This window comes from Centroberyx gerrardi, chromosome 11 (assembly GCF_048128805.1).
Source record: "Centroberyx gerrardi isolate f3 chromosome 11, fCenGer3.hap1.cur.20231027, whole genome shotgun sequence".
Taxonomy (NCBI): domain Eukaryota; kingdom Metazoa; phylum Chordata; class Actinopteri; order Beryciformes; family Berycidae; genus Centroberyx; species Centroberyx gerrardi.
Window position 1 is genome coordinate 22,653,061 of NC_136007.1, and position 12,920 is coordinate 22,665,980.

The window sequence follows — 12,920 nt, forward strand, 5'->3', positions numbered from 1 at the left end:
TCTCCTTGGTAAGAGTTTTAGCATTAGCTAGCTGGCATGCTGGCACTCACACATGATGATTACATGGGGCAAATCTCTAATCCCACTGGGCTTAATGGGCTCCTTAAACTGGCTATTAGTGGAGCGGTTAAGCCAGGTGATTGTCAACATTCAGCTCCATGGACACAGGGAACGCAAATGGGAACACAACACAGTAACAATGCATAAACAAATGGACACCCATAAAAACACGGAGGGCTGTATAAATGTGCACGCATAAATCCTGCATGTCTGTAACACTGAGTTCTTTGCTTCACTGTTTCCACTACCTCTGTGTCACAGTGACTTCATCTCCCCAGTGAGATGACAGGTGGTGTAATGGTGTGTCTGTAAACTCGGCAATGTGCCACCACAGTCTAACACCTCAGTGAAGGCTGAAAAAACAGAAAAAACTACCCAACCTGAGGGCATACACTGACCAGTGCTGCATCCATATGTAAAGTGTTCACATGAAATGGTGTTAGAGTGAAGCGTCCCTAAGAAGTGTTGTCAGCTCCATGTTAAAGAGTAACCTGAGGAGTGTGAGAGTGAAACACGACTGTCAAGACAAAGACGGAGAGAGAGGGAGGGTGTGAAAGGGAATGGAGACCGCTTTGTATTGGAGAGAGGTCTTTGGCCTGTGATCCCTACCGGATAGCCTTCTGTTTTCTTCTGGCACCACTTCAGTAGAGCGTTCCTCTTAGATCCTCCATACTCCCGCGCCAGTGCAGCCAAGGGGTCCTTTCTTTCCACACTGTCACCAGGGAAACACATACCGCAGTCACAGAGGGAGAGAGAAACACAGTTATGTCATCTGGGGCATGACGAGGACGTGTGTTTGATTCCTCTGCGAGGCTGTTATCATCTTCGCGCCCGCACACAAACTTCAGCGCACATGCACATACAGTGAGCTCCATAAATATTTAGACAGCGACACACTGTTTGATGTTTGGCTCCATACTATAATTACTTTAGATGTGAAATGATACTGTGACCACGTAGTTAACGTGCACACTGTCTGTTTTAAGTTGAAGGCATCTTCAGCCATGCTGAATAAACAGTTAAAGAACTCCAGCCCTTTTTGTATATGCCTCCCACTTTTCTTGGTGCCAGAAGTATTTGGGCAGATTAATATTATATTCAATGAAGTAGGCATTTTTTCCAGTCAAAAATCCTTTGCATGCAATAACTTCTACATGTCTGAAACCTATTAACAGGGTTCCCACCATGGCCCCGATGTGAAAATCCATGACTCTTCCATGACTTTACATAAGTAAGTCAGAGTGTGCTAATGACCTAAGAAAGTTAATCCTTCTTGGTTTGTTAATGTTGTTTTTCAGCTCAGAAAAATTATTAAGGGGTGAACAGTCTGGTTTCCACTACAGCTGGGCTGCTGTGGAGAAAAACAGCTGAAAACCTCCATCTAATGCAATGAATGTGAGAAACAAGTTGTACAAGAGGCACTGGAGCTGCCTAATGTCCCGCCATGATCACCATGATATATTAAACATAACCAGTTATGCTAATGAAGTTGTTAATTAAGCTAAATATTTCACTAATTAGCAAATATTTCTACATCAACATAGGCAATATTAATATGAACTCCATATCTTCAAGCATAAAAAGGAGTTATAGTAGTTTCAAGAAAATATTTTTTTCCTTATTAATATGCAAATGCATGCAGCTAGGAGCTCCAAAATCTAATCATCTACTCTATAGGTGGAAGCTGTGGCGTGAGTGTGAAGTTTCTATCATGTATTCTTCTTGAGTTATTATGTGCACAAGAGCACGTCTACACACAAACAAACAAACAGACAGACAGACAGACAGATTCCACCATCATGTCCCGCACACCATGGCCATGGTGGAAGGACATAAAAATACATCCTGGTATATTCCTGTAAAGTGATTTTCCCCGACTTCCCCAGAGAATTTATCAAATTCCCTGACTTTCCCTTTGCATTTCAATGTATTTTTGTGGAAGTTCAGCTGTGATGCAGCTTGGCTCAAATTTACTGTGAGGAATTTGGCTGAGGTAAATGAGAACTAAATACAGATCAGAGTTTCAGTCTGGCTTTGAACCATCATGAACCATCTGCTTCAAGACTGGGATGTACAACTTGAGCACTTTTTTCCTCCCTACTAATTGTCCTGTTGAACTCTATGGGCTCATGCTCACAGGTTACTGACTGAACTGCTGCAGGACACAGGGAGCAGCATATATAATGAGTGGTATATCCTGTTAATTTCCTATCTGCAGTCCTCCTCAGAAGGTCTGCTCCCAGGGGTTTGTGCTGGAGCTGAGGCCATGGGAAGACTGGGAGACACGATCATTGCTCTGAGCATGGTAAACATTTCACACGTCATCATCGCTCTGCCGTTCATTATTTCTCTGTTTAAGGCACCCTGCGGCCAGGGGCAGTGGGAACCTGTCAAAACAAATGTTGCGTAGGCGGAATGGTTCTTGCATTTGCCAAAGTCATATAACAACTGTATCATAACACCCAAACAATACCAAACACAGTAATGGTCTGCCGCTGATCTCTCTCTGTGTGAGGGGCTGTGCTTTAGCGACGCATATTTACATTAATAATATACACTGAATGTATGCAGTATTAGGCACATCTTCCTGATATTGAGGCGCAGCCCCTTTTGCACACTCCACATCCCAGTTATCTCAAAGCTTAAAACTCCTTCTCTAATTCTCTTTATCTACATCTCTTTCTTTATGATTGGTATAGATTTAATAAAGGAAATCAGTAAGGGATAAACCTGGATTCACCTAATCAGTAGCACTAATCTTCATGAAAAGAGTAAGTGTCCCTAATATTTTGTACATTGAGTATATATTAACATGTGAGAGGATTTTGGAAAGTAAAATCAAACACTGAGTCATCCACATCAAATGAATCCATGAATCTTGCATTCTAACAAGATAAACAATGCGGTTGTGACAGTAAACAAATGGATTGTTACAGTGGACTGTAATTTACGTGATCGTTTTTGCGAACTGTCCGTAGGGGAGAATGATTTAAAGACGCCAGCCAGTGATGCCAGAAATCAGTTGATGTAAACATCCCTGATCTTCTGTTTGTTTAACAAGTCTCTCTAACTCTCTTCCCTGTCTGCCAAGCGGACGTTCCATCTACATCACTTTGTCTTACAGCCTCCTGTTTCGCATCCACAGTCTGCAATAAAACCTGTTCAACTCTGAAGTCTCTCAGCTGGGATTTAAATAGTTAATACTGAATTTTAACGCACGTACAACATGCTGTAGTTTAAGAGGCCAACCAGGATGACAAGTTAGACTTAAATTAATGCCCACACTTGTTATCGGGGATCTTAAAGGGGGGAACTTCTACTGTACAAAAATTCAGAACTGAAACTCTCACTGTATTTACTGCAAATGACGGTTGGGGTCGGCCAGCATGTGTATGTTTGTGTGTGTAAAAGACAGACAGACAGACAGAAACAAAGGCAGACAGAGGTAAGGTTTTAGGGCTAGGATCAGGGATTGGATAGTTTGTTACGGGAAACAAGAGCCTCCAACTTTGGGTTAAGCAAGAAAAATGACTGGTTGTTAGGAAACCATTTTGCCATTGTCTACAATGTTGGTTGTCGAAAAGCCGCTCTCCTGATGTGGGGCTTGAACTTGCTGCCTTTGATGTCACAGACATACAAACTTGGTTGCACTACTTTACATATGATTTCCCTGTAATTTCCTGCGAATTACCAGAAGATCATGCGGAGAAGGCACTATGAGTGAGGTTTACTTTTTCCGATGAACTGATGGGAACTGTCTCTATCCGTTTTCACTGTAAGGGAGATGATGACTATCAGTCTGACGAAACATGAACACACTTGGGAAAGCCCACCTGAGCTTGCTGTTGGCTCGGTTGTAGCTGAAGGATGCTGTGCGACCGCTGAGGGAGGCGGGGGTTTTGATGACGGACTCCAGGGAGGGGCTCTTCCTCATAAGGCTGTTGGGCTTCAGGTCTTCCCCGCAGCCCGACAGCTTATCTGGGGAAACACAGGGAGTGAGAAGCGGGGGAGGAGTAGTGGGAGAGGGTGGGAGGCAGTGGAGGACAAGGAGAGTGAGTCAGAGTTATTATAATGAACTTTACACAAATTACAAAATGCTTTAGATAGAAGTAAAACGGGACTATAATAAAAGCATGGGCACCATCAGAGTTTAGGAGCAGTAAAAGAGAAAACAAGCTACAAAAAATAAAAGATTAAAGTGAAAATGAAAAGAAATTAGAAACAATCAGGTAAAAAACAAAAGAGTGATTTTAAAAAGTTACTGATTTTGCTTGACTGATCTGCCCAGGCTTCACTTCACAGTCCAGGGGCCTTTGACTGGGAACAACCTGTCACCTTTAGTTTTCAGCCTAGTCTTCAGAACAACCAAAAGGACCCTGCCTGAGGATCTCTGTCTTATCTGAACAGGTCTGTGTTATAGCCAGGGTTTATACCAAGACACGCCTAAAGAGTAATCATTGAAATCTTAAAACGTATCCCAAAAATGCATAGGCAGCCAGTGAAATAGTGTCAGGGAGTGATGTGATCACATCTCTGAGTTCTTACTGATTTCTCTGAGTTTGTATTTAGTGTTTGATCTGGTGTTTTCTGAAACATCCCAATATGTTAAAACCTTTCTGTTCAATGCCTCTATGCACCATTTATGTCTCAAAAAACACACCACATTCTTGGTTTCCAAATATGCAAACGTTGTGATATATTTGTAGATACATCACTAGACTTTCCAAGAGCAAAATCATACAACTATAGCCATGGAAATAAGAGTTGCCTCTGATGCAACACAAGTTGGATGTTTGCATTGCTTCTTTCCTCCTATTCACTTTACTTTCTCTGTAGACTAATTCGACCAGACATTTGAGCCTGACTCATTTGTCAAAGCACTGACTCACTGTAGTGCTTTCATTGTGTGGCTGTCATCAGTCTACAAAGCAGTTTGCAAGGCACATCATTTTTTGTACGGGGCGACTGCAAAATGGAATTTGGATAGCAGCTATACATCATGACGACAATCTAAAGCATCTCTGTGTTACATACCATGATGATGATGAGAGAATTCTCCATGGTTGATTCTTTTTTCCAAAGTCTTTGATAGTGGCTTAATGTATGAGTGTCTCTACAAGAAGGACATGAGAGCAAGAGCAAGGTTATCACATCAGAATCGGAAACAATTTCACTTAAGAGAAGTCTATTTTTTTGTAACGTTTTGAAAGAAAAACAGGATCTTCCGACACCTGGTGTATACCTGGATAGGAGAGACAGCAGCAGCAGGCGCAGTGCGTACAGGGATCCCACTCAGCGGGCTTCTGGGTGAGGAGTGCATTTGGACTGTGTGGCCTGGTCCATCTGGAAGACCCAATAATATATCCATTACTTACTGTATTACTACATTTTTATTAAAGGTGCTATGAGTATCACTTTTACATCAATGAATCATTACCACATTCATTTTGAGACATTAGTATAATTACCATAAACAAGATCATTGCCAAGAAGATTCGCAGCCTTCAGATGGCATTTCACATTTTACATTGTGCATCACCGGGTCAGATTTTGTGGGAAATGTTTCGAAATATTTCGTTTTTCGGTACGGCACAAAACAGGAAGAGGCCACTATTTGTTTCTCACAATGCCAGATGGCAGAACGAGTGAAAGGATGATGGAAAAATCACTTACCACATGTTTATCCTCTCCAGTAAAGCCAAAGAGAAAACAAAAACAGAGCAACACCAGGGAGGGGGAAGGGGGACAAGTAGCAACGGGTTTTATAGGAAATGTGGTCTTAATTTTGAGAAACACTAGCACTAACAATACCACTGGTGTGAGATAGAGCGGTCTCATTTGTTTACGGTAATTATAAAAAGGTATCAATTAATTTGACAATGATATATTGATGTTTAACAAATGCACATTTAAACTGAAGCTGAATAAAATAAAAAATAAAAATGGGAGGAAATCTTTACCAAATGATTGTTTTGTCATGCTCAGTGTAGTTTGTTTAACAGGTCAGATTATGGGTTTTAATATGCTAGGATATAATTAGGAATGTGCTATGATATAATCCTTTGACATAATTTTCTGAAAATGTGACATGGATTAACATTTCCACAAGTGTTTTTTTCAAGTGTTTCAAGTGACTACTGAAAAAAAAACACGTTTTTTCAAGTGACTCTACTGACAAACGTGTGAAAACCCTCCAAACTGCCTGAGGCCAGTCTAGACCAAACAGGCCCAACTTCCTTTCCTCAGCAGTCAGTCATCCCGCACGGCTGCACATAACTTCACTGTAGAGAAATGATAGATATCCAAGCTGGCTATCCCATCAGCTGTTCTCTTCTCTAGTTATGCTGCCATGGTGGGATTCCCCGTCAGTGTGTGTGTGTGTGTGTGTTGAGGTGCTCTATGCTCACTCTGTCCAACAGTGTCAAAGGACTTAATGAGGGATTTGACAGTAGTTCCAGGCTCCGAGTCGCCATCTCCGTTGGCATCAGCGGGTGTTGTCGGGATCATGGAGATGCCACACCAGTGACGACTGCTGTCGGAGTCGGACGCTCTCCCCTCGTCACCTTGGGACCTGAGAGACACAATGGAGAGGATTGCTGTGTAGCGACATACACAATACATACGCTGGGGGAGAAGAATGTAACAACACAGTGTGTGAAGAGAGCATTTTCAATAGTTTATTGATTTTAATAGTTATCAAAATGAGATTACCAACTGAATAGTTTGAATGTTAAGTTTATAAGTCACCCAATGCTCTAAAAGCAGATTAAGATAGGGTGTTTCTTCAGTATATTGACATGACGATGTAATAGTAGGCCACTCAGTATAGATCTGTATCTATATTGAGCTGGTAAGTTGCTAAAGAAACGTCAATAACTGACGACCAGTTCTAGATAACAGCTCTAAATTTAGAATACAAAATTCCAAGCACTCCAATTGTTGAGACACTTTCTACTCATTTCCCCTTGTGAACATTGGACTCCACACCATGAACTGAGGGATTTGGAGCGATTGACGCCTCTTTATCAGTGATGCATGAGGAAGGAATGACAGGTTGTGCTCAGTGTGGACTCAAACAAATACACAACCAAAGTTGGACTGGTGTAATTTCATTTATTGATTTGCCTAATATACAACATTGAAACAGACATACACCTTACACATTTCCATAGCATTGTTTATCCTGTCACAGGCAGAAAACCAGTCATAGTCTGTCTGATTAAACTTGCAGAATAAATTAACAGTTGAACATTCACCATATTGTTGAGTAAATGGCTTTACTGTAGACACAGAAAATGAATCACATTGTTAGCATCTCATCTTTTCCTAAGTGGTATTTGGTAATATCAAACTGTATTCAATTTTGAGCACCAGTACTGTAGTCTCTGGTAGAACGCTATGGCTTTTCATAAAACTGCACAATTTGAATAAATGGATTATAAGTAGAACCTGAGATCCTGCAACTGTATGCCATGCTTCTTGAATACCACATAGCTTTAGAATATTGTACATATGAAGAGTTTGGTTCCAAGATGAGAAATCAACCATTTGAAAAGTGACACCTTCTCTTTCAAAATGGCTGACAGCACAAAATCAAAAGAACTTATGATGCTTTTAAAAGGGATGGTAGGTAACTTAAGTCCTTGGTTGGCAAAATAACACTTTTGCAGACTGGATTCTCTATATTTGAGATATTGAATGATGACTAACTATTTTTTTCTCCCTAAAATGGATACATAGCATTTTGTAAATGAACTCCTCATACTATGTTTTAACTGTTGCTAGGTGCTGTATATATATATATGAGGCCCAGTTGTCCTTGTATTGTACCATGTGTATCAGTATAAATTGACACTCAAACAAGAGAAATCCCTGCAGATCAGTTATTAATTGATTAAAGTGATTTTGATCGACAGCATGGCAGTTTCCGAACCTACAATGACTTCTGAGGCTCTGAGGGGTAAAAAAAGACTACATGGTTGTTGCATGATGGAAAATCTACGATTTAGAATGAGCTGAACTCCTCATCTGACAGAAATGCATTAGTGGGGTAAAATATTCCTTTTAGAAACTTTTAGCACAGTCTTCTTGGTCTTTGTGTTAAAATGGACCCGCAACCTTTTGGCATGTTTTGATGAGTGTATCGCGACTCTGAGGTACAGCTGTTTGCGTTTGTGGCAGTTCTAACAACTAGTATTGGCAGTGCGCTGTATCTGCCAGCATGGCCAACATCAATATTGTCCTGATTATCACATTTGGCAGACAGAACTAGTGCTATAAATTATCTGTATATTGAAATTGAATATATTAATCATCACTAATACATACACAAAGTAGGAACAGAGCAGATGACATGTCCACAGGGGTATCGCCTGTTGTTGCTAATTTTGTGTTCAATAGTGCCATCTGATGGATAAATATCACACTGCATTTATTAAAATTCAGTTTTGTTCCAACTACAGCATATAAGACCAAACCTTAGTCTTAAAATAAAGCAAAGTGATTGTAGGAAATTTCTTCACAGATCATGAACGTCAAGTTTTGAAGTCATCGCTGTCAGCAACCGGAGCTAACACAAGTTATAAACAGTCAAACAGAAAGTAACTTAACTGATCATTTTTTATAGATATTCCAACAGAAACAGTGAGAAAACTGAATGCAAGTTCCAGAACAAAAAACAATGATATAAACTCGGTTTTGCTGTGTTGCTCTTGTCTTGAAATGTAGATACTCTGACATCATGAGTCTGACTTAAGTCTGGCAGCATCATGCTGATAAACTAGGCTGTTTCAGCTTTGCCAGTCTGTCAACAAAAGACTATCTGAAAATGTCCCAATTCTTATACTTTCATACTCTCTTTTCATCTATGGTAGTTTTTGTGACAGATTGTGTAGTCTCTACCATGGAAATTTCAAATTGTTAAAAGGCACAAAAGCAACTTCGCACAGTATAAAAAGGTGAGTCTCTCAAACATCTGGCATCTCTTCAACACAAGAAATTCACAAACATAAGAGTACATTCATCAAGAAAAAAAATATACAGAATTATTATTCAAAAGGTTCTAAAAATTAAAGACATGTAGAGAAATGGAGGCCAGGGTCTGTGTCACAAGACTCTTACATCTGTTTGGGTATACTGCATCTACACTGGTCCCTGTGGCTTAGAATCAGATTTATATACCACATGACATTTTGAATGACATGGAAAGCTGTTAAGTGCAACAATAACACTGTCTTCAGTTGGCGTTGAGGTGGGGGGGGGTAGGGGGCACTTCCCTAGCGCCCTTCTACTGCCGTCTTGGTGTCAAAAGTGGCTCCGGGGCCAATTCTGAAAAGAATAAGAGGAGGCAATCAAATGTTAAGATGAACTGAAATACTATATACCAAGAAACATAATCATGAAAAACATGATTTACATATGCAGTGTAACAACTCATTATGTGTTTTATTCTGTGCATTGTACTTGTGCAGCATAACCACTGACCCTAGGTTTCTTCTTTACATTGTACTTTCAAAAGCATTGACTGGGCATTGACACTTGTTTCTCTCCTCTGTTCCATGCATCTCCCATAGGATTAATGAAGTCAATCCTAGTCTGAAGTGAGTTTAAATTACTCCATGATGAGGATGCTATTCAAATGTATCGGAAGCAGATGATACATAGCATGAGTTCAATCCAATCATGCCGTGCAGACCATCGTCCTAAAAGTAGGGGGTGTTATTCACTCAAAAAACAGCAGGTGGCGCCAGATACATGTACTTGAACAGCGGGTATTAAGAACCAGGCAAAGCAAACCAAGCCCCCTTGATAAATAAAAGACAAGATAGTCCTACAGGCGCAGTCAGCCAGTCGGGGAAGGCAGACAGAGAGGCAGATGGACAGACAGAGACAGACAGGCTGAAGCAGCAACAGGAGGCAAAAACACAGACAGGAAGGTCAGTGAGCAGCAGCAGCAGCAGCAGCAGCAGACGGGGCAGGGAGAGGCAGGCTGGCTGACAGAGGGCTGGCAGGGCAGGGAACTCACCTGGACTTTACATAGGGAGCCTTGTCAGAGGGACATCTTTGACAGAGTCATCGCAGGGAGCTGCTGGAGGAGGGGAGCGGACGCAGCATAACGGCTAATCTCGGGGAAAGTTCACTAATTTAGCTACGGTCTCAAACTAATAATGTAACGCACTTTATTGACAGAGGATTGTATGCAATTTCAGCAAACGGCACATTACATTTTAGACCAAATATCATGGGATGCCTTAACATTACTATTTTTCATACACTGAACACTGCCCTCTCGATGTTTGCAAGTTGATATGATTGAAAAGTCAAAGTAGAAATTCCTTAAGAGATAATATGCGTGCTTAATGGATTGCGCCATGGCTGGCGAGACAGATAAAATAAATACAGCACTGTACAGTAGCAAATCCAAGGAGACTTTGCCACAGGGAGTGTTTGACCTGGCATGATGATGGACAACACTGTCAAAAACACCACGGCATGTGCACGCTCACTCACACATGCACTCACACACACTGACATACACTCACACACAAACCGATGCGCTGCACTCTTTATCAATACACCAATCACATTACTGCAAGGCCACAGTGCAACAGCAGCAACACTACAGGAAAGAGGACTCTGGCTGCGTTGAAATTGCCCGTGCAGTGAATGCAGAGTGTTGCCCTGGCCTCAATGTTGCATTGTAACCCACTTGGATGAAGGCAGCAGCTGTGCATAGAGCAGATCTACCACCACTTCTGCCTTCTGCAGGTGTGGAAGAACACCTTTTCATTGTGGAGTGTGAGGGTTGAGTGTTACTACAGGACGGTGGTCAGTGTGGAGGAGGGAGACAGAGAAGGCAGCAGCTCAAAGGAGTAGAATACACAGAGGGAAATACTGCAGGAGACCGCTAATCTACCAACAGAGCTTGCCAAATCCCAGAAACCTAAACTCTCTAAATCCAAGGATTTAATGCTATAAAATCCAAAGATCTGAGTTTTAAAATATTATACTAAATTGTGTCTGTATGCTAAATACATCCTGCTAAATATTTTATGCCACCATGATGCCAGATCAGAATTCCTGGAATCCTCTTAAGCAAGAGATCCATAGGAATTTAAATGATAATATCCTACTGTACTACATTTATAAAACATGACACTAGATGGGGATATGGCAAGGCTCTGGCAGGTGTCTCATATCCACATTGAGTTAGGAGAGAAAGGGACTGCAGCCCAGTGCTGAGAGGGGGAGCAAGAGAGGATTGGTGGAGTGGGAGGAACTGAAAAAGAGGAGTACAGAGGAGATGGTACCTGACTCCCTGCAGCGCCTCCAGGTCCGAGGAGAGCTTGGCACTGCGGTCCTGCTCCTCCTGCAGCCGCCTCCTGAGAGAACGCAGCTCCTGCTGGGCTTCCACCTTGATGTCGTTGGCCACCACCACTGCCGTCTGGAGGTCCGCCTGGAAACGACGCCATTCCTCTTTTTCATCCTAAAGACACAAACATACAGAAATGTACAGGTGCATGCAGATGTAGACACACAGATAGTAGCCCATGTCTATTATAGAGCCTGCTAGGACTGTAAGGGAATCCAAGTCCAATTCTCGGCCATTGATGCATACATGCTTGTGATAAAGGGCTATATAAATAAACAAACTTGAACTTGATACATGTAAGGATGTGTGATAGGCCTATAATGATAGATGATAGATAATAGATGGAAGGAAGAAAGCAAGTAAGAAAGAAAGAAAGAAAGAAAGAAAGAAAGAAAGAAAGAAAGAAAGGAAGGAAGGAAAGGTCCCTGTCTCACACAAGGACAGTATTGACAAGTTAGATTGAACTGTAGGCCTGGTAAGCTGTCTAGCAACCTAACCATAGAGTTGGTTTAAGTTTTAGATGAAGATCAGGGAGATATAATTATTTTTGGGGCATTATGCCTTTATTAGATAGTTGAAAGTAGAGAGACAGGAAATATGGGGGGAGAGAGAGGGGATGACATACAACAAAGGTCCCAGGCTGGATCTTAACCCAGGGCGTATGCGCCCATGTATGAGCCAGCAGGATGCCCAATTTTGAACTTCTGAAACTATCCTCTCTATTTTTTTTTGTTTTCAAATAGATTGTACTAGCCAGACTGCTTTTTGGAGACTGCCTTCTGTTTAAGTCTGTGATGCAACTGTCATAACTGCTCTCCTTGCTCCTCAACAGAGTGTGACACCACAGATACAGTATTTAAGGAGCTTTATGGGTTTTCTTCTTCTTCTTCTTCTTTTCTCCTTCTTACCTTCATCTGTTTACTGAAAATCTTCAGGTGTCGCTCCGCTTCAACTTTCTGCTCCTCCAGCTTTTTGACAAGATCTGCAATGACAAATGCAAGGTCTTAGAGAACTGCTTCCCAAGCTCTGTCAGGTCTAACGGACTGTAAACTCAGACAGACCGGCACTAATTAAAGACAGCATTCACCACATAGAGGCACACAGTCTTGTCTCTGGTGGAGCTACAGCAGCCAATCTAAAACATAATAGGGCGAATTCACAAAAGGATTGCGCGGCTTTTGCTGACGCTAAACCTGTGCAAATAAGACAAAAAGAAACCGTGTAATTCACAAAGCACTCGCAAAGGGTGAAATGCCCCGCTAACTGCGCTGCCACGCAAATAGCGTCTCGGTGCTCCTGTGCTATTTGCACGTATTTAAATTAGGTAATATGCATACATTTGGCGCAAAATTGGCCCCTTTCTATGCAAATAAGCCTCATTGCAAAAACAGTCCAATTCACAAAGGTCGGCGCTAATTGCCACAAGCAGTTAGAGTGAAATTATTAGCGTCTTCAGAGAGTTGGTGGTAACTGAAGCGCATTTATAAGG

General features: G+C 41.6%; 1 protein-coding gene across 1 annotated transcript in view; it reads right to left on the minus strand.

Moving 5' to 3' along the window:
- The window catches only part of specc1 (sperm antigen with calponin homology and coiled-coil domains 1), a 65,363-nt gene that overhangs the window by 17,134 nt on the left and 35,309 nt on the right, over positions 1-12,920 (minus strand). The window contains exons 6-12 of the mRNA XM_071898344.2: positions 12,340-12,413; positions 11,370-11,545; positions 6,468-6,631; positions 5,303-5,403; positions 5,095-5,173; positions 3,894-4,038; positions 670-772 (exon numbers count right to left, since the gene is read on the minus strand). Of these exons, the coding sequence (XP_071754445.1) occupies positions 670-772; positions 3,894-4,038; positions 5,095-5,173; positions 5,303-5,403; positions 6,468-6,631; positions 11,370-11,545; positions 12,340-12,413 (842 nt within the window). The remainder of the gene's footprint in view (positions 1-669; positions 773-3,893; positions 4,039-5,094; positions 5,174-5,302; positions 5,404-6,467; positions 6,632-11,369; positions 11,546-12,339; positions 12,414-12,920) is intronic.